The sequence below is a fragment of the Ambystoma mexicanum genome, chromosome 14 (assembly GCF_040938575.1).
Source record: "Ambystoma mexicanum isolate Mex_15411 chromosome 14, UKY_AmexF1_1, whole genome shotgun sequence".
In the NCBI taxonomy this organism is placed as follows: domain Eukaryota; kingdom Metazoa; phylum Chordata; class Amphibia; order Caudata; family Ambystomatidae; genus Ambystoma; species Ambystoma mexicanum.
In genome coordinates this window covers 42,627,674-42,648,796 of record NC_090940.1, presented here as the reverse complement: position 1 = coordinate 42,648,796, position 21,123 = coordinate 42,627,674, and the positions used below count along the sequence as shown (strand labels likewise).

Genomic DNA, 21,123 nt, shown 5'->3' with positions numbered 1-21,123 from the left:
TGGCCTCTAACTCGAGGCACCTCTGCCTACCAAGCAGAAAAGGGTCTAGAACCTAATCAATTCTACCTGTCCTTTATATCCAATAAGGCTTTATTGGCGCAATGTCAGCAAGCCAGGCTTGATCTGTCAATTGCTATTTGTGATGCTAGAGAGCCCCATTGGCACAATTGATATTGGAAACATTTATATATTAGTGCAACAAACAATACACAAACCCATACTCAAGGCACTCCCTGAGTATGTGTATTATGTATGAAGTGTTTGTCCCATGCCATGACTTGGTTGAACATGTAAAATGAGATGACACGCCTATGCTTCTTCAGACTCCAACAAAACATTGGTGGAGAAATGATAATATGCACATAGACCCACCCAAGCACACATGAAGCTAAAGCACACATTTGTGTGATTATGATGCGGATGGAGATCGTAAAGTACACCTTGCACAGGGTGCAATATCTGCACTAGTCATTGACTAGAGATAACTGGTAAGTAAGAAATGGTGTGCTTTGTGTATGTGTAGAATTGAGGTGGCCAATGACTTTTTGTGGCTGGGTAGTACCTTGCAACTTTAAATGTGTACCCCTGCTTGTAGGTTCATGGAGGCATCCACTTGTGTTTTCTACTGTATGGGCGAGTACAATAATCAAGACGGAAAGGGCACATATTTCTAGCATTTATTCTGCAATGAGATTACAGTGCTCCTCAAATGATTTAATGGTTTTAATGTTGCTTTGCTTATTTAGTCCCCACTCCAATCACCTGCTTTACAAGAGGACTTGACGTGCGGAAAGAGGCAGCGGACCTGCTCTGCCCAGCAAACTGTCTGCAGCACCAGCTCTCTGTGTACGGAAACGCAGTGTATGCCTCAATCTCCAGTGTGTGTGGGGCTGCCATTCATAGGTACGTTTGGGCAAATGACCATGTTGACATACAGATGTTAAGCATTTGCCAGTGCTGCTTCCCACTGAAGTCCTCCCAAAGCAGGCATGTTGCCTCTTTTCTGAATGCTGACCTTATTTCTGCAGTGGTGTGTGGCTCCGCTGAACAGCCGCCTCACAAACAGACAGTGTGGCTGCATGAGCACTCTTCCCCAGCTGAGCATGGAAGCTTTTGTTTCATTATCCTGGGCATGGAGACACATTCTGGGTGGTGTAGTGTGTTTAGGAGTGCTGCCTTACTTAACATGACAGAATGTCCAATCCCTTCCAAGACATTAAATACACATACTTCTTATTCCAGGCCCCTTACCTCCATACTTGCAGCATGTTATCTCCACGAGGACAGGACCGTAACACTCTGCAAAGCAGGAATTTGAACAATAAAGCAGGAGTTCATGTGCCAGACACACCTCTGCATCTCCCTCTTACACGCTCCGAGCTGCCAGTCAATTTCTCTGTGCAGCAGTCACGTGTTTTTGCTTGCTCGCTGGGGCCTATTTTATTTTTCTTTATGTAACCTTCCTTCCAAGTCCGTGCTTGCTGCCCCACTCCCTCCCACACCCCTGTGATTGGTGCCCCCAGCCAGGAAGCAACCTCTTAGCTGGGAGTCCCAAAGAGCACCTCCATTGCCTTTCTGCGCTTGTTCGCCCATAGATGCCTGATGGAACATCCTACAGTGACAACTCAGGAAAGGTGGTACGGGCAGGGAGCACAGCCATTACCCTGCCACTCTTACATTACTACCACCTATTCCTAACAGTGTGATGTTCTCCTCTGCACTGGTAATTAGCTGATATGTTAACCATGCTGTGCTCTGGGCTGCCACTGTCTTAAACCTTCCTGTGCCTTCTAGATAGCCACTGTGCAGGCAATGTGTTTCACTTAGATGGAATTTGGGGGCACACAATGGGCCTCATTACGACCCTGGCGGTACGGGGTAAACGGTGCCGTAAAAGGTGCCGGCCCTGTTTAGCCCGTACCGCTTCATTATGAGGTCCCCTCGCGGGACCCAGGGAGCAACACCTGGTCAAACCAGGCGTGCTTACCGGGTCCCGCGAGGGGAAGAGGGAGAAAACAACGGGCCAACTCGTAATGACCCGTTGTTTGCTCCCTCGCCCATTCCCATTCCGCCCTATGGGGGCTGAAATGGGAATGGGGAAGGACCGGGTCCGGGTCCTTGGAGGGAGGAATTACCGGGCCTTCCGAACTCAGAATGGCCCAGTAATTCCTCATTCTGAGGACCCAAACCCCGGATACCGCTGAGGTCGTAATGAGGCCCAATGTGTTGCACTTAGATGGAATTTGGGGGGTGGGCAATGTGTTGCACTTAGATGGAATTTGGGGGCAGACAATGTGTTGCACTTAGATGAAATTTAGGGGGTGGGCAATGTGTTGCACTTAGATGGAATTTGGGGGCAGACAATGTGTTGCACTTAGATGGCATTTGGGGCCAGGCAACGTGTTGCACTTAGATGAAATTTAGGGGGTGGGCAATGTGTTAAACTTAGATGGAATTTGGGGCAGACAATGGGCCTCATTACGAGTGCAGCGGTAAGGGTTTAACGGCACCGGTAAGGATGCCGGTGCCGTTAACCCCTTACAGCCGCATTCTGAGGTCCCTTAGCGGGTTCCACTAAGGCCGGCTGGTTTTACCAGCCGCCTTTAACGGGAGCCTCTAAGGGACCAGGGAGCTAATAACGGGCCCGCTATTTGTGGGCCTGTTATTAGCTCCTTCCCCATTCCCATTGAGCCCTATGGGGGCTCAAATGGGAATGGGGAATGGTTTTCAGAATGGGGACTTACCGGTTCCTCCAAGGTTGGAATGACCCGTTAAGTCCCCATACCGAGAACCCGGACCCGGTATGCGGTAAGGGGGTAACCATGCCGCTACTAGCGGCATGGTTACCTCCTAGGTTGTAATGAGGCCCAATGTGTTGCACTTAGATGGAAATTGGGGGGACGGGCAATGTGTTGCACTTAGATGGAAATTGGGGGGACGGGCAATGTGTTGCACTTAGATGGAACTTGGGGGTGGAAAATGCACTGCATCTATTAGGACAGCCTTTCTATTACACTAAAGGTTTTATAGGGATGTTCTGACTACTACACTTATAATATATAGAGCCTTCCTATTGCACTCGGAAGATCTATGAGTTACCCATGCAGATAGACTTGATAGTGCACCTAAAGATTTCTCAGGATAGCCTGTCTAATGCGCTTAGAAGATGTATCAGGATAGCCTGTCTATTGCACTTAGCCTTGTATTGCACTATAAGATTCATGATGGTAGCCTGTCTATTATGCTTAGAAATTGATGTGGATAGCCAATGAATTGCACATAGAAGATAATTGCGGGTAGCCTTGAAATTGCACTTACAAGATTTCTGAGGTAGCCTGTCTATTGTGTTTAGAAGATGTATGAGAATAACCTGTCCATTCCACTTAGAAGATGTATGAGGATAGCCTGTCCATTGCACTTAGAAGATGTATGAGGATAGCCTGTCCATTGCACTTAGAAGGTGTATTAGGATTAGCCTGCCTATTGCACTTAGAAGGTGTATTAGGATTAGCCTGTCTATTGCGCTTAGAGGATTTATGAGGGTAGCCTCTTTATTATACAGAAGATCCGAACACACTGCTACATAAAAAAGCTCCATCTGACCCTCAAGTTATATATTCACACACCACTTTCGTGGACATCAGCCGCAGGCACGGCTGGCTACCCACCTGCTTGCATCAGAATGCCGCAATGACCTACGACAAAGATTCTGGTCTAGCTGGACACATACTGTTTCGGCTCTATACACTAGACTAAAAACACAAAGCACAACACTTCTGCCATCAGAATGCAGCGACGGCCTATGACAAAAGTCAGTCTAGCTGGACGCATAACAAGTCTCTTACACCCGCACACTCTCCTGACCACCTCAGCACCCTTCCACATGCCTGGCCTTCATGGGTAGATTACTGGAGCTCGGCCAGCACACCTAAGCCCCTATATTGGCCTAATGCACACATGCATTATAATAATTCTGACAATTCTCCCATACCCTGGACTTCGGTCCCCCAAGGACGTTACCACCACAAGCGCATTGAGGCCATAGTAATGGGATAAAGGCACTACATAAATTACATACTACTACTAACACCTGGCTCAATTAAGCCCCATATTTCAGGGGTTACAAGGTACCATCAGCCATACATCAAAATATACAAACACACACACATAGCAAGAGAGTTATGTAATGATGCCAGTGAGAAAAAGATAAATACACTCACCATGTGTTAGCTAAATGCAGTGGTTTATTGAAGAGCACTTATGTATTCATAATAATGTGTAAGAAGTATTGTTATTTGTGTAATATTCTCGGTACGTGACCCTCCAGATGTCTTGGCCACAACACCTGTGATCCTTCACCATTGACTCTGCTACCTAGGGATCATGGGAGATGTAGCCCAAAACATCTGGAGGGCAAACCCACTATAGGGAAGGAAAACTATTCATTGTATTGACACCCAGCAGGAGTGCACCATGGGACCTGATTAACAAAGGCAGTTAGAACTTTGCCATTGTGGTACTCATGAATGGACCACAGAAAGGTCAACCCCAAGTGACTGACTTTCATGGAATGTGCCCAGCTAGCAATCAAGAAATAAGGAAAAGCAACCGTTGGTAAAGAACGTTAAGCAAAGAGTAGAGGAGTCTGGGTCTCTCCAGGGCGGCTGCCCCCACTAGCAGGCCCAAAGGGGAGCAAGCTTGATCCTGGTGTTGCCTCAGCGAGGAGCAACAAGGATGCTAGTCGGGCACAGTGGGAGATGGCTGGAGTAGGCTCATGAGCGGAGCCCAGACTGGAACGAAGCAAGAGTTCCCTGATCATCAGAGCCCCTCAGATGGTCAGGAACAAGGTTCTGGATTTAACACCAGCGCGGGTCGCACCCACGCAGTGCTCTGTTACAGTGGGCACAAGTACCAGTAAGTGGGGGGTGGGGGGAATGGCGCTGAGCTCCACCTACCCAGCGCTTCCTGCTTGGATGCATGAGTCACCCGGTTGGCGAGAAGGCTGAACCTAGGAATACCTTTAAGCATCTGTGGGAAGTAATCGATGTCTGGCAGGTAGCAGAGATAACACCGGGCCCTACCGATAAATACCCTTACATTAAGCGCTCTGAGGAACACTGCGCTGCGAGGCGGACGGAGGCCGTGGAGCGGTCCCTGCATTGATTGCAACTGTAAGCACATTTAGCTCTGGCCTAGTATATGCCTGCGGGGGTGGGGATGAGTAAGCAGACTTGATGTGGGATACATGGGTCCCTCTTTGGGCCTATATGGAGTGAGAGAGGGAACTAGTAGACTGAGACTGGTACCTCTGAGTTCTGGCAACAGGGTGCATGTGTGGATGGTGCAGGGTTCCCAAGGTGGAAGTGACAAAGTCATGCCTTGGCGAAATTACTTGGAGCCGGCAGACTACTGATACTCTTGCAACATCTTCACTGATTCTCTAGAGGGAAGCTTCTTTTACGTGGCCAGGGAAAGGCAGAAGCTACCCGACTCTGACCCTGGGGTGGCTATCTGCAGGAGGACCACATGGGGGAAGACAAACTCCACAGAGGCAGGAAAACACAATCAAAATAAACCTTCAGATGTAATGGCACCCATGTGCCTTTGCAACATGCCGGTATGTCTTATTATGACGCAGATAAAGAATTCCTATGTTTTCTTGACCAACAACCTTATTTACTTTCCCCCCACTTTTTTAGTACTGAGACGAGTAAGAGGGATGGAACAATGAGGAAGACCAGAAGGAGTAAGCAAACGCCACATTCTAGTCTTTGGAAAGTGTTAACTAATATCAGGAAGTTTAAAAAACACACACAGCTAAACAGAATACGAGTGATATGCAGAAACTGCAGCGGAACGCAGCTGGTACTGACGCGGGTTGGAGCGCCAGAGGCGAGCACAATGGAAAGCAGCATGGAGGCTGACGAGAACGGCGTGCAGAGAGACCGGGCCAAGAGAAGGTCACTGCTTTATTGTTATAGGCAGCTGGAATACCCTGAAGCAACAGAAGATAAAGCGGGAGCCAAATGGCTAACGGAACGCAACCCCAGTCATCCCTGAAAGGAGAAGATGGAAGGATGCGAGCAACGCCAGAGCTGCCAGGTAAGCCCTGAGAGAGCAAGTGAGTTACAGGTGTGCTTTCTTGGGAGCAAATGTTGCACCTTGACTGCGCGAGAAAGCCCAATTAAAGTAATTGGTGAAACAACACAAATACGAACAGAGTTAAGAAAGGATTGGTGACCCAAATCTTGGAACGAGAGATTGATACAAATGCAAACCTTATTAAGACTGGGTCAGTGACCCAACTACTTGGAGAGAGAGGTTGATACAAATACGCACAGTGTGAAGAAAGGGTTGGGGACCCATTGCTTGGAAAAGGACATTGACACGAAAACGACCAATGTTAAGAAAAGGTTGGTGACCCTATATTTGATAAGAGGAGTTGATACCAATAAAAACTTTGCTGAGAAAGGGTCGGTGGCCAAATACTGGCAAACCATTATTTCTTGGATAAGAGGAAGATGAGTGGAGAGTGGAAAAGCCTCAGCAGGACAGCGAACCAGGGAAACAGTGAGTCTGGGACTCACACCCATAAAAGGATATAAAACCCAGACAGGAGAGTAAACCAGGCACTATGAGAGTCTGGGACCCTAACCCAAGAAGCAGAACTGTGATATCCTGGCAGGGGAGTAAACCAGGAGTGAGAAGAAAAGTAAACCAGAAACGGTGGAACAGTGAGAACAAATACAAAAGGGAAGACCCATACCCCTTTTAAGGATCAGTGATAATACCCTGGTAGAAGAGACCATCGGATAAAAAGAGGAACAGTCAAAGGAAAAAGAAAAAAACGTACCCCTTTAAGGTTAATTGAGATACAGAGTGGGATAAACTGAAAATGTAAAAGAACTGTATATTTAAAGGAGACTCAATGGAAGAGTCTTCCTCTTTGAAATGTGATGAAATGACATTCAAACTACCAGAAGAAATCTCGGAATCTTCCTAATTTGTTGTGCATCTTAATGTACTGAAAGCACTAATTGTTTTGCACTTGCTGGGGCTGCCTTGTGGTCATATAGGTAGCACCATGCTGTTTTCAGATGTTAGCCTCTTAGGGGTACTCCTCTATTAGACCAAGCACCCAGTCCTATCTCCAAGGACTCAGGCATGCAGCCCCTGTTACTAGTAGTTATACAGGTTGCCTAAAATATTCCTTCCTTGGCAGGGCTGGAATACAGCCCCCTTACCTGATGGAAATAGATGCAGGTCTGCATTTAGACCAGCCGTTTCCTCCTACTGGCACTGTTCATCGCAGCCACTCTCGCAGCAGGTCCTTTGTCAATGCCGACCCACACCACATGTGTCTGTAGTGCTTGGGCCCTTTGCACACTCTTGACAGACTTCTGCTTTAGCCCGGCAGGCTTGCCCCGGTCGCTGGGAGGACCTCTTCCAGTTCAAGCCTTTAGCAGAGCTATAGAATCAAAGTTAATTATTTCTTTCATTATTCACAGGCGACACATAGGTGTGACACGTTCCATATGGTCTTGCTCGGTGGAAGGAGCTCTTTTGACCCCTTCCAGGACCGATGCTCAGGATTCTCCCAGAAGCGTATATAAGGTGCTCCGTAGCTCTAGTTTCTCCATTGAATGTTGCAGGGCTTTATGGAGGTGTTGCTTCAGCAGGGTAAGTCCAATCCTTTGACCGAGTTTTCCATTTAGACCTTCCTGGTTGGGTGGTGGTCCTCCTCCTTGAGCGAGTGAAAAAGTATTGTAGACCCTTTGCCCTGGTCACCCCCGGTTTACTTCTACTACAACATGGCCAGTTTGTCCAGTTTCTTTCACCCTGACGCTAGGTGAGGTGTTTTCGTGCCTCATCTTCGATATAGGTGTGCTCCACCTTAATATGGAGGATCGTACAGAGATCCTTTCCTACAGTAAAGAAGGTAGGAATATAGCTAAGCTATCTACCTCCTTAGGGAGGGCTCCCAGTCCTATGATGTTGGAGTCCCACGACTGGTCCAGCCTTGGAATTGGGTGCTGCTCTTGCCAGAGAGTCAGGGAGGCCCCTCGCTACAGAACATTGCTGTGGACAATGCTTGGGGATGGGAGGTTTTCATTCATACCTTTAGGCAGGCCCTGCCTGCATACATACAGTGGTTCTTGCCTTCCATTGACTGGCTAATTGCCACCCATCTCTTTGCTCTGACAGCTTCCAGACTTGATTAGGACTCCTCAGAGACAGCCAGTCTATACAACACAAAGCCCTTTCTATTTGGACTGACTCCTCCTCCTGCTAGACCCTCTCCTAAGGGCTCTGAGGAAGCAGAGACTTTGGCTATAAAGATCCATCAGATCATATCCACAAGCACAATAGCACAATGAAGGACATTTTCTGAGATGTAGTGCGTGACATACTGCCCGCAACCCACGCGGTTCCAGCTGCCACTCCCATTGGCCCACAGACTCCAGGCTCTCCATCCAGCTCAGCCCCTTTCTCATCGGCTGCACTTGTTTTCAGGTGGACCTGGGCCAGATGCCAGTGCCTGCATCGCCGTCTGGCTTAGGCTCAGGTGGTTGTCCCTTCTAGGGTATCCTTGGATCCCCTATAATTACCTAGCTTAATTCTGGCAGTCCAGAGTGGACCAGTCTCCCCAGTCCCTATCCCTCTGCTGGTGTACCGGGAGTAGGTTGCAGAGGTGCCATCCAAGAGTCCTTGGTGTCATGGATTTCAAGATCCTAAACACTGAAACGCTGACCTAGAAGATTGGCGTTCTGTGTGGTGCCACAGATCACGGGATAGTCTTCCGACATCATTCTGATATTAGGGATCTTGGCTCTGTGAAGTTGAATCCGTGTGCCAGATTGAGGTCCAAGTATTGACAAGAAGACTTTGAATTGACTGGCCTGAAATGGGATTTAAATACAGTCCCATATCTGAGATTGATTTTCTATGTAAAAGAAACAACCCATAATCTGAAAATAAATCTAACATCACGCTGGTGTTTTTCCACTATTGTGATGAATCGCAGGTATGTGTCTCTTCTCCCCAAGGGAGAGTCACCCCCTCTGAGGCTAGGGAGGTAAGTCTGCACTTCAAGACCCTTCCTTGGGTTATGGGCAAGTGGGACCGCAATGGGAGTGACTCCCCCTTAAAGGACTAAGGACTCCTGTTCCGATGAGGCAACCCCTGGGTCCAATACCACCTCTGCCTATATGGGACTGCCAGCTATGAAGACAGATCTGTCATCCTTATATTTGGCTTCGAGCAAAGTGGGAACCAACCAGCAATACAAAGAAAAAGACTCTTTAAAAAAAAAGAGACAGATACAAAACTGGGATGAGTAGGTCCTGGGAGAGAAAAGAGCATGGTAAGCAGGGGAAGCCCTCTGATGTAATTATGCCTTGGAGAGTGAAGTTGCAGAGCTTGCAACGTTTGACCAGGCGAGGGACGTCAGATTGAGAAGGCTGAGAGACGAAGAATTCTGCAACGGGAGAACCGTTGCCCAAACAGGAAGAAGTCCCGTACTAGGTGGTGGCGTGAACACAGCTGCATTGTGGTGGACGATGGGCCCAACTAACGACGCTGAGACCCCCTGGGGAGGCAGTGTTATGAGCTCACTGCTTCCCGCGTCCGTAGACTGCATCCTGCTGCCCAGGAGCCAAGAACGAGACCAGACACAGAGAAGAGGAATCTGAAACAGAAGACGCGACTGCACACAGAGCCCCACGAGGTTCCCCTGTGTCATAAGAGGTACCGGGGAGAACCGTAAAGGCGGGAGGCTGCAGGGGCAACGTATCAGAAAGAAACTTTGCACAATCACAAATATAAAAGTTGAACATTAAACTAGCAGAATTGGAGTTATACGAAGTCAATACGATGCATGACAAATAACGGTATATGGGAAACGTCTAAATAGTGGAAGGAACTACCCTCGGGGGAAGGGAAAAACCCTGAGGTACAGAGCCTTAAGGAGATGAGAGCCTACTGCAAATCAGTGTAACAAGTGTTGTGAAGAGAGGCTGCCAAGGGAACAGAATCAGAAAAGAGACAATCTAGTACCAAGAACCCAGGAGAGGGAAAACCATAGGAGCCATAAAGTCATACAAAACCTAGGGAATATTAATCCTCAAGAATACCCACACAATAAGATCAAAGCTACACGGGTGAGAAAGTATTCCAAAGACAATGGTTGTGCAGCTAACATTAAAGAAACTACAAAACCCACAGCTATATGGGAAGAGCTACAGAAACTCATGAAGGAAGTCTCAAGAGACTATTGGGGAAGATAACTGAAGGAAGCACATATTGTAAACAAGACATTTGAGTATCATAACCCCAGGATATAAGCTACCGATTGAAAGAGAAAACCGCTAGAAGGAAGGCAAGAAGAGAAACGGCCAAGAGAAGAGAGGCTTGAATGAGCACTCGGGTAGCATCATGAGCTCTGACCGATGTATCGGATGCTTAAGCTTGCCCAGGCAATCATGGGCATGGTCCACACCCAGAGGGCACCGAGGTGCAGAAAATTGAACAAATACAGGACACCAGAAAGCTACACTGATTGCAATGGCAGGATACAGAGATATAGGCTCAATAAGGGCATACCTCCTGTACATGATACAGGATGACATCACACCCAAAACCAGATCTCCACGTACTATGTTAGCAGAAATGAAACTGCACACTCCCCCGCGCTACTGTGCAACAGGCTCACTACAATGTGGAACAACAGGCACCCTGGACATATCCCAACCCTTCTTCTGAAAAGCATGTGTGGTAAGTCACAGTGGCACATAGGCTCATGTGTCACAATGTTACCTTTCTGCACTCCTAACAGGCCAGGACATCCTATCCACCATGGAGGCCCTTCTAGGGCACTGCAAGGTTCCCCATGGCAGGCCTTGCAAATTCTTAAAAATCCCACTAGACCTGCAGGGCGAGTTCCTTAGTTTACATACTCGACCTAAGAGAAATGCACTTGCCCCAAGGTGACTGTTTTTTGAAAAATGGTGTATGTCGCCATAGGCACACTTCATATTTAGTGCAATTCTGTCAAGCATGCACAGTGAAACTTGTATTTGCCATTTACTGTAAACAAAGTGTGTTTGCAGTAAATGAAAAATATCTTTCTAACATCCCCTATACTCGCCAGCAAGGTCAAGTATTGTGCAAATGGGACTCGCCTTTCATTGAAACTACTCGCCAATGCTAGTGGGCTAGTATATTTTGCAAGCCCTTCCATGGTCATCAGTTGCATTTCATGGCACACATCTGACCATCAAAAAGCCTGTAACTGGACTATCCACCTACCACAAAAGTAAAGTCTGCAGCGGCCTCAACATACAGCTGGCGTGTGGTGCACACCTACAATTCATGAGTTTGGTGGTATCTAGATGGTAACACCGGCCAGATACCTCCAAACTGTATGACCGTTACTACCACTTGGTCCGCCACTATTACTGCCAGATTACAAGTGGCAGTGTAAATCCTCATTTTTTTTTTTTTATTTTTTTTTAGTCCGTAGGACTCGATGGGGCATTTTTGGAAGTATTACCACAGCAGTAATTCCCCCAAAAGTTTGCGGAAAGCTGGTGGATTTACCTCCAGCTCATTCATGGCTGGAGGTGAATCCTCCAACTTACTGCCAAACCTATAGTTGGACAGTGCAGTAATGCAGTGGTATACAGTAATACCGCCACATTTAACCTATACTGCCCAGCTCGAAATGATCTGCTCCAAACGTTTCACATCAGTACAAGATGATTCTGCCATGTTGGAGGCCAGTCGGGTGGCAAGGCGCATGTGGAAATATCGAAACAAGGACTGTGTTCCCTTAAGTAAGTGAGCATACTAACACACATCCGCTTTGCAACACAACAGCCTCCTTCATCCACAGATGACTACCTACAAAATCCAAGGCATGTCCTTCAAGTAGCAATGCCCTCCTCTTGCCTTCAGATTTGACGGTGGATGCTGAGTTTTAGGCTAGAGGATGACATTGCATAGGGGGTCAGGCGGGCCTGGGGACCACCACCCGCTCTGTGACCTCAGTCCAGGAGACTGTGTATTGCCCAGGTACTCCAGCCTATCCTTAGCCTTATTTGCATTCCCCACAATGATGTCCTTAAAAGTCCCAAGCAGGATAGGAACAAGTCTGAAAGCATACCCGTGGGGCAAAGACACATGGGCGGTGCATGGATCCGCTAGTGCCGGTGTCCGAACAGTTAGTCACGCAAGTGTTGCTCATTGCACAGTTCATGAGCCCTGTGTGCTGAGGTTCGCTGTGCAGCGCGTTAATGAGAGTCTCAAAAAAAGTTGAGAAGGAGGGAGAGCCAGGACAAAGAGAACCTAGATCACCATGAAACCAATATTTCATATGCCGGGTCTGAGACAGGTTTTGGATAGGGAATATAGAAATAAAATATCATTTTCTGTAATTAACTTATTCATGCACATTATTTCCATCAATATTTTCACTTTTTTAATCAATGTTTGTCTGTGACCAGTTTTGAAGGGCTGTATATGAATTGTGTTCCCATCACTTAGGTCTGTAAACTATGAGTTATGGAGTGTTAGTTGTAACATTTCGTTTTTAATGCCCGCATTTCTTAATGATATCGGCCTATCATTTAAGTATGACATGACGTGACAGACATTCATGCTTCTGCAGCATGAGGGTGTCACAGAAACTCCTATATGATGTTGCAGTGAACCTTTTCGTTTGGCACTAACCTGCTTACTTTGTTCCAGGGGTGTAATCCCTTTGTCCGGAGGCTCGGTTACAGTCAGCAAACTTCCCGGGCAAGATAATTACCCATCTATATACGCCAATGGTGTCCTCTCCCACCAACTGAGCAAGTGGACTTCATCTTTTGCTGTCTCTAGTAGGTAGACTGGCTTCCTATTTAAATGGTATTTGTATTCTCAGCTTGCAATATGTTGATGTTGTTTGCCTTTCAATCATGCATTCTTTCTTCAATGAGGTGCTTACATTTCACAATTAATGAAGGTTGTCAGTTGAATAGGGCTAACACATCTCCTTCTACTGCTCTGATACAGATTTCAAATTTTGAGGGTTCTCAAGGTCCACGCGGAAGAGCCTGACTTCAGTTGTCTTTGACTGCTGTTCTAGTCGTATGTGCAATTTAGTTCTTGTAGTGTTAGTGAGATATTGGATTTTGTGTCAGCCCTCCCACCCCAGTCTTGAATTCTTTACATCTTCGGGAACATTTCATAGACTGGTACCAGGAGGGGCACTTGCATGAAGTACTCTATCTCAAGGCTGGCAGCCCTTAATGACTGCATTTACTGTAAAAGGAGGCTTCACATGTAGCAGCCCAGCCTGCCCATATATGTCTTCTTAACCTGTATTTAATTTGATAGTTTTGTAAAGCACCTCATAACGCTCTGAAAGGATACAGACAGGCAAACAAAAACGGAATCATATGTGATACAGCAGCATACAGGGATGACAGACAGTGTGCATTCCTTGTCGAACCAGAAGGAAGCATGCCTTAGCATGACAATATCAGAAAAACATGCACATTTCTAGGGGTCAAACTGATGCGAAGTCAGGTCCCCAGACCATTAATACTCATTCATTGCAAAGGTTTGTGAAAGTCTGCCTGATTTACAAAAGAATGGGATATGATACAAATGTGTGCTCTTTTAGAGTGCAATATATAATGGCATATGCTCCTAAAGCATATGATACAGCACATGCTCTTATAAAACCATTTACGTGTTTAAAGCATATGATACAATACATGCTCTTATAGAACCATTTAAGCTTTTAAAGCATATGATACAACACATGCTCTTATAGAACCATTTACGCTTCTAAAGCATACGATACCACACATGCTCTTATAGAGCCATTTACGCTTTTAAAGCATACGATACCACACATGCTCTTATAGAACCATTTACACGTTTAAAGCATATGATACAACACATGCTCTTATAGAACCATTTAAGCTTTTAAAGCATATGATACAACACATGCTCTTATAGAACCATTTACGCTTCTAAAGCATACGATACCACACATGCTCTTATAGAGCCATTTACGCTTTTAAAGCATACGATACCACACATGCTCTTATAGAACCATTTACACGTTTAAAGCATATGATACAACACATGCTGTTATAGAACCATTTACGCTTCTAAAGCATATGATACAACACATGCTCTTATAGAACCATTTACGCTTCTAAAGCATACGATACCACACATGCTCTTATAGAGCCATTTACGCTTTTAAAGCATACGATACCACACATGCTCTTATAGAACCATTTACACGTTTAAAGCATATGATACAACACATGCTCTAATAGAAACATTTACGCATTCAAAGCATATGATACAACACATGCTCTTATAGAACCATTTACGCTTCTAAAGCATACGATACCACACATGCTCTTATAGAACCATTTACGCGTTTAAAGCATACAATACCACACATGCTCTTATAGAACCATTTACGTGTTTAAAGCATACAACACCACACATGCTCTTATAGAACCATTTACGCGTTTAAAGCAAATGATACAACACATGCTCTTATAGAACCATTTACGCTTCTAAAGCATATGATACAACACATGCTCTTATAGAACCATTTACGCTTCTAAAGCATACGATACCACACATGCTCTTATAGAACCATTTACGCTTTTAAAGCATGATACAACACATGCTCTTATAGAACCATTTACGCTTTTAAAGCATATGATACATAACATGCTCTTATATAACCATTTACGCTTTTAAAGCAGATGATACAATAGAGGCTCTTAAAGAACCATTTATGCTTTTAAAGCATATGATCCAATACATGCTCTTATAGAACCATTTATAAAAGCATACATTTTTAAAGCATATAAAACAATACATGCTCTTATGGAGACCTAGCCCGACCTGCTAGATTGGTAGTTGATTTATCATTTTGATATCGTCTTGAGGTTTCATCTTTTGCGTTAAATAATTTAGATAGTGAGGGGAACCAAGCCGAGGATGGTCCCTGCTCTTTTGGGCTATGCCCTGCAGCTCTTCGTTGCTGCCTCGCAAGACTTCCCTGGTGCTGTGAGCAGCGCTCGCTGGTGCAGACGGATGCACTGTTTTGTGAGTGTTGATGAGGAATTTAAGGAGCTTCTTCTCCCCTTCCGGCTATACGTTTGGTGCCACCAGCGTTTGCAAGGGTATATGTGAACATGGCGCTGAAGCTAACTCTGGCATTGGCACTCGGTCCCTAAAGAATTTTGTGGCATAACTGGAGCAAAAGACTGACAGCAGGAGCACCCAAGCAAGGGTGCAGAAGGAACATTGGAGATGTTGTGCCTTAAAGGGATATTCAGATACCATTGTTGGTGTTGGAGACCCTGTGTGGTGATGGGGTGGTTCTGGTGCTGGCCTGAACCCCTCGGTCACCGCATGGGGTCTCCAGCACCAGCAATGGCTGCTGAATTTCCCTATAGCCATACCCCTGAATTGCAAGGTCATTACTGGAGAAATCAGGCACCCTGAAGTGATGGGAACCGTGTAGGCTGACAGACGTGGACTTGAGGCATCTTTTATTGTGAAGCCCTATACACCGTTACTAATGGTTCAAAAGGAAGGGATGGCAACGTATCCTCAGCATTTGCTGAGCATACTGTGGGGAATTGTAAATGTTTACGACGGTGAGTTCGCACTGCTTGAGGAGTAGTTAAACAAAATTCAAAAACTCAAGTTGGAGCAACCCAAACCAGTTATGAAACTGTAGGTCATGGGATTAAAGACCAGAGGCAACCTAACCCAGATCCGGCTCACCACAGACCTGTATTTTAGGCAAAAGATATAGGGGACTCGACTCCCAGGCAGAGACCGTCACTGCTCAAAATCTCCAAAAGAATATGGAGGAAAAATACAGGAAGAAGACTATGACGAGGGGAAAACCGCAGAGGAAGACTTGCCTCAGGATGCATCACTGTCAGGGTGATGAATGGGATACATTTATAAGTTCCAAAGAAGATCTGAATATTTCTCCACCTAGGACATCATCCCCGGAGGACCTAACAGCAGTTCAGGGATTAGTGTCCTAAGCTTCTGTTCTTTTGATTTGTACCAAGTGCTTCATATTATGGACAATCCATCACCAGTGTCTGGACCATATCTGGGAGACCTGCTCCCTCATAATGACATATTCTTTCTTGGGCCTGGGGATTCGGGCTAGTCTAGATAAGAATTCTTAGGAATCTAAGGCCATCATTTAGGATCATCTAAACATGTGCAGTTAGTGCAGAAACACAGACAAATCAGACCTCTAGAAACTGCCAACACTATCTCAGACTGCTGGGAAACATCAGACCTATCCTTTCGGAAGCCAACTGCAATATGATAGCACGTGCTATCATACTCTCTCGGATATACTATTGTAAATCCCTATTGATAGGCGCTAATAAAAACAGTCGTCAAAAGCTTCAAATCATCCAAAACGACACTGCCTGCATCATTAGGGGAATTTCCCAGCGTGGACACATTTAAACAAGCAGGCAGGCCTTGCCCTGGCTCCCAGTCTCCTGCTGAGTTCAGTTCAAATCTGCTTGCCTTGTTGTAAATGTAATGGTTATTTGTAATGCGCTTAATACCCAGAGGTTGCTAAGCGTAGATCCCAGGATCGAACCTGTGTTGCTTTGCATCTCCTTGCCTCCAAGGCGAGTGCGTTGCCCCTGAACTATCCTCCTGAGACACAAATGTCTACATGGGAAAGCGCCAGCATACCTGAAATCACACCTGCCTAGATATGAGCCCCTAAGAAATCTACGATCATCCAACATGGCATTGGTCGGCCGTCCGAGGACCAAACGTTTAAATGGCCTAGGCAATTCTTTGCCTAACCAGGCTTCTCAGCTTTGGAACTCCCTCCTCTGAATACTCAACAAGAATCTAGCTTTAAGCTTTTCCGTAAATCCCTAAAAACAATCCTTTTCTGCTAAACCTTACAGATTACAATGACTTGATCTTTACTGCATCTTGCCCCTTCTTCTCTGTTCGTCTTACTGTGTAATTGTGCGCCCAGATGCCTGTGGGTTTTCGGTGCTATACAAATAAATAAATACAATTTTGGTTAAAAAATGATGCATGTTCCACGGAATTTGCCAAACGGTGGTTTAACCTTTGTACCTTATTCGAATCATCCAAAGTGATCTAGATGTCTTCAGGGACAAGTGCACATCGAAAGCCTCCTTATTGATTAGAGAGGCCAATACAATGGTCAGAACAGCTACCTACATTGGTGCAAGAAATGGGGAGTGGGGTGCAAGTATTCTTGGAAACACTGCTGGCAGACAGTAGGGCAAAGAACAAGGCAGGTCTAAAAGATGAACTAGCTTCCAGCCGGCATGAAGGTAAAAGTGCACATTCTCAACACCAGATTCCGTCGTTTAGACCATGGGATCGTGAAGGCAGGCCTGAGTTGAATGCACTTTTTTTCAACATGATGTTGAGGGAAGCATTACTGGAATGCTTCATAGCTGATATGATATGATTGGTGAAGTATAACGCGCTTAATACCAAGAGGTTTCTAAGCGCGGACCCGGGGATCGAACCTGTGTTGCTCCGCATTGTAGCGGTTGGCACCTACGACGAGTTTCAAGGTCATATCTGAAAAAAGGGACCTTTTACAGATGTAACAACTTAATCCCTGCATAAAATGTCTATTTGTAGACACCTGTTTAATCGTGTGCACTGTGTTCAAGCAGTTTTGGTTGAAATCGAATAATTACATATGTATATATGCAAATTTGGTAGGGGGTTATTTGCCTGCTCAGACTTCCGGCAATACTGAACTGGACAGGGTTCTGAAGGTGCTGCAGAGAGTAGCCCCAGCTTTGGCAAACAGCTGGTTATGGACAGGGCTTCCTGGATCTACTCGAGTTCCCTATTGGACCAAATACTCTGAAACTGCATTCTGTTCCACTGGATTCCAGACTTTCAGGAGTCGAGTTCACCTCCTGCCAGGATCATGTTGCCAAACAACAGTTACTGGTTGTTTATAAGACTTCCTCAGGTCTTAACCAAGGCAAGCCTTCCCTGCTAGCTCTTTCGCGCTTAAGGAATATTTAAAGCCCACGCTACAGGTGTCAGTAGCAGAGCCTTCTTCCTGTGCCAGTTACCTCTTCCAAGCATAGACAAGTTAGAATTGAAAGAGGAAATAGAGTGAGGACAGAAGGATGGCAGATTATTCAGGGGGCCTCATTACGACCCAGACGCTAATGGGTTAACGGCGCCGTAAAAGGCTGCGGCGCCGTTAACCTATTAGCGCCTAATTACAAGGTCCCTTTGCGGGACCCGACCTTAACAGCTGGTTTTACCAGCCGTTAAAGTAGGGGCCCGCAAAGGGACCTTGGTGCTAAGTACGGTGCCGCAATTTGCGGCACCGTACTTAGCGCCTTCCCCATTCCCATTGAGCCCTATGGGGCAAAAATGGGAATGGGGAAGGGCCATGGCGGCATGGGGAATTACCGCCCCGCCAACCTCGGAATGGGGTGGTAATTCCCCATTCCGCCATGGCGGACACTGGCATGGACCATGGTGCTAATAGCACCATGGTCCTCCGCCTGGGTCGTAATGAGGCCCAGGGTCCTTAAAATATATATATTTTTTTTTATTATAAACTTTAGTTTATTACAAACTTTTGTTACATTACTTTCGTTCCAATTCAATGCAAAATCCAATTAAAAGTTCAAAATGCGTGAGTCCAGGGCCATTACAGTAATTACTTGTTCAAATAACAAAACCTTGGGCCTCATTACGAGTCCGGCAGTAACCGTGCCTGAAATTCCGGCAGGTTACCTCCAGACTCGTATTACCATTCCGCCTCTGTGATTCCCGGAATTACCGGGGCATTATGACCCCGGTGACCCGGGAATTCCGGAGGCGGAATTCGGTAAATCCCCATTCCCATTGAGTCCCATGGAACTCAATGGGAATGGGGAAGTGGAAACACCGGCACCGTCTCGTGATGGTACCAGTGTTTCCACGTCCTTCTGCAGGTGGGTGGCGTTAAACCCGCCAGGTCAGCCCTGGCGGGAATGACACCTCCGCCTGCCGGACTCGAGATCACCCAGTATGGAAACAACAGTGGCGGCGGGTTTACCGCCACCGTTATTTCCAGACCGGGTGACTCGTAATGAGGCCCATTGCCTGCGAGCAGTGTAAACCACCACTCCTCCATGTTTCCATTCTGAGGGGCGAATTTACTTAAAAATGTGTTTCTGGGAGTATTCAAGCAAATGTTTAGATGATTCACCTGAAGTAAAACGGAGCCGGCATACATTATTCAAGGTTTCCTTGTCACGTTTCAAAAACAGCATCTCTTTAGTTTTGTATAAATTTAGCCGTAACCTCAGAAACTTGTCTTTATGATATCGTGAAAGAAATTTTACTAGGTAGTTTGGCGTTTTGGTTGATACCTCGTACAACAGGGCCATCGTTAAGTGAGGAGACTAATTTAGCAATTTATTCGGTGGTTTGAATCCAGTCCCACCACCTTAACTTTTTCTTTGCTGCTTGTGAAATAGTCAGCCCTGTGTCCATTGAAACGTCGGCTTGAGTCAGAATTTCGTCAATTTTGTCAGTCCAATCTTTGAGCAACCTACTGTGAGTATTCTCAGACAATAAAGCTAAAATGCGATAAGGAAGAGATGTAGGAGTTACCTGCTAAATATATTTCTTTGCTGGTACCAAGCAGTTCTTCATGTCGATTGCTGATGGGGTGATGTCTGGGTGACAGGTTCTCTTTTATTCTGACATGGAGGATGAGAATGTCATCATTTCACAGTACCTTATCGATCCTCGGAATCGCCGAACAGCTTTCCGGTGAGGGATGCTGCATTCCCATCTCAGCAGTTTTCACCAGAGGATTCTGCATTTCCAGTATATAGAATTCTTCTTTTCCTGACCAAAATCATCCACAACAAGATTCATTTTTCTTTCTGAAATGTTGCGTTCTGAGTCAGCTTTTGTTCAACATGTACCACACACACTCATACTGTGCTCAATTCTATTGAGACTGCTGATCAGGCGTATTCATCTTCTTAAACTCACAAATGGAACACACGCTAGTCCCAGATCCTCCACTCTACACTGAGGAATGTGTGGCGAGGGTGACCAATAGTGTGTAGAGACTGTGCTCTGAATATTTCCAGGGTGCTTTTGTAGCGCACGTTAAAGACCATTTACTGTGCCCTGGTATTCTGGGTCCGGCAGCTCCGTTCCAGAACCTCTCCCGGATGGACCCCGTCTTACTTCCACTCCTTCCAAGAAGAGACCAAAGAACCACTGCGATGCAGATACATTGTCATCTCTGTATCCTACCAGGCTGTATAATATGGTCCTCGTGGAAAGCTGTGTAGGGTTCGAGCATGTTAGTCAATGAAAAGCCTCCTGTGAGCGGACTCTTCTTGAGTGGCTCCCTCGACATCAGAAAACAGCCTTAGCCATGAATCCTTCCTTAAGAAGTGTTTGTTAATTAGGCAGAAAAATATTATTCTGAGGCACGCATTTTGAAATCTGTAGCTCACTAAGGAAGAACCCCCTGTCGCTCTATTGCTCTTGTCAGAGTGGCTTATGGTGGGAAAAGGGAGCTGCTCTTGAACCATCTTCAGTCCTATCAATGGAGATAAGACATGGGAAACCTCTGGCAAAAAGAAACCTTCCCAAAGTAACACACTGTCATTTGAGCAGCATAATATTCTCCTTTTGTCTTGTCATGTTACAACTGGGAAAACATGGATAATGTGAGGGGTCAGAAATGCGATGCAGACAAATTGGTAAAGGTTTTTCACAATTAGCCATTTTATGAAAGTACTCATGTAGAAGGCTGTCTACACGGGCCAAAGTGCAGGTTTTCATTAACGCAGTAGGACCACTATATATCGTAAGGCAATATCTCCATCTAGCGGTGACAACAGGCGAAGCTATGACCGCATCGGACAAACATACAGTGACAAGCATACATCTGTCCTTTTAGTATTGTTAGATAAGGGTGAGATAAACGCCTCACTTTCCCTAACCTAACGAGGATTTCCCTACCTATAACACTAACACTAAAGGAAAACACTCTAACATAAAATA

At 45.9% G+C, this 21,123-nt stretch overlaps 1 protein-coding gene across 2 annotated transcripts in view; it reads left to right on the top strand.

Moving 5' to 3' along the window:
• COCH (cochlin) overlaps window positions 1-21,123 on the top strand; it is a 188,633-nt gene that overhangs the window by 54,007 nt on the left and 113,503 nt on the right. For both annotated transcript variants that reach the window (XM_069638494.1, XM_069638496.1), the window contains exons 4-5: window positions 747-903; window positions 12,748-12,881. In XM_069638494.1, the coding sequence (XP_069494595.1) occupies window positions 747-903; window positions 12,748-12,881 (291 nt within the window). The remainder of the gene's footprint in view (window positions 1-746; window positions 904-12,747; window positions 12,882-21,123) is intronic.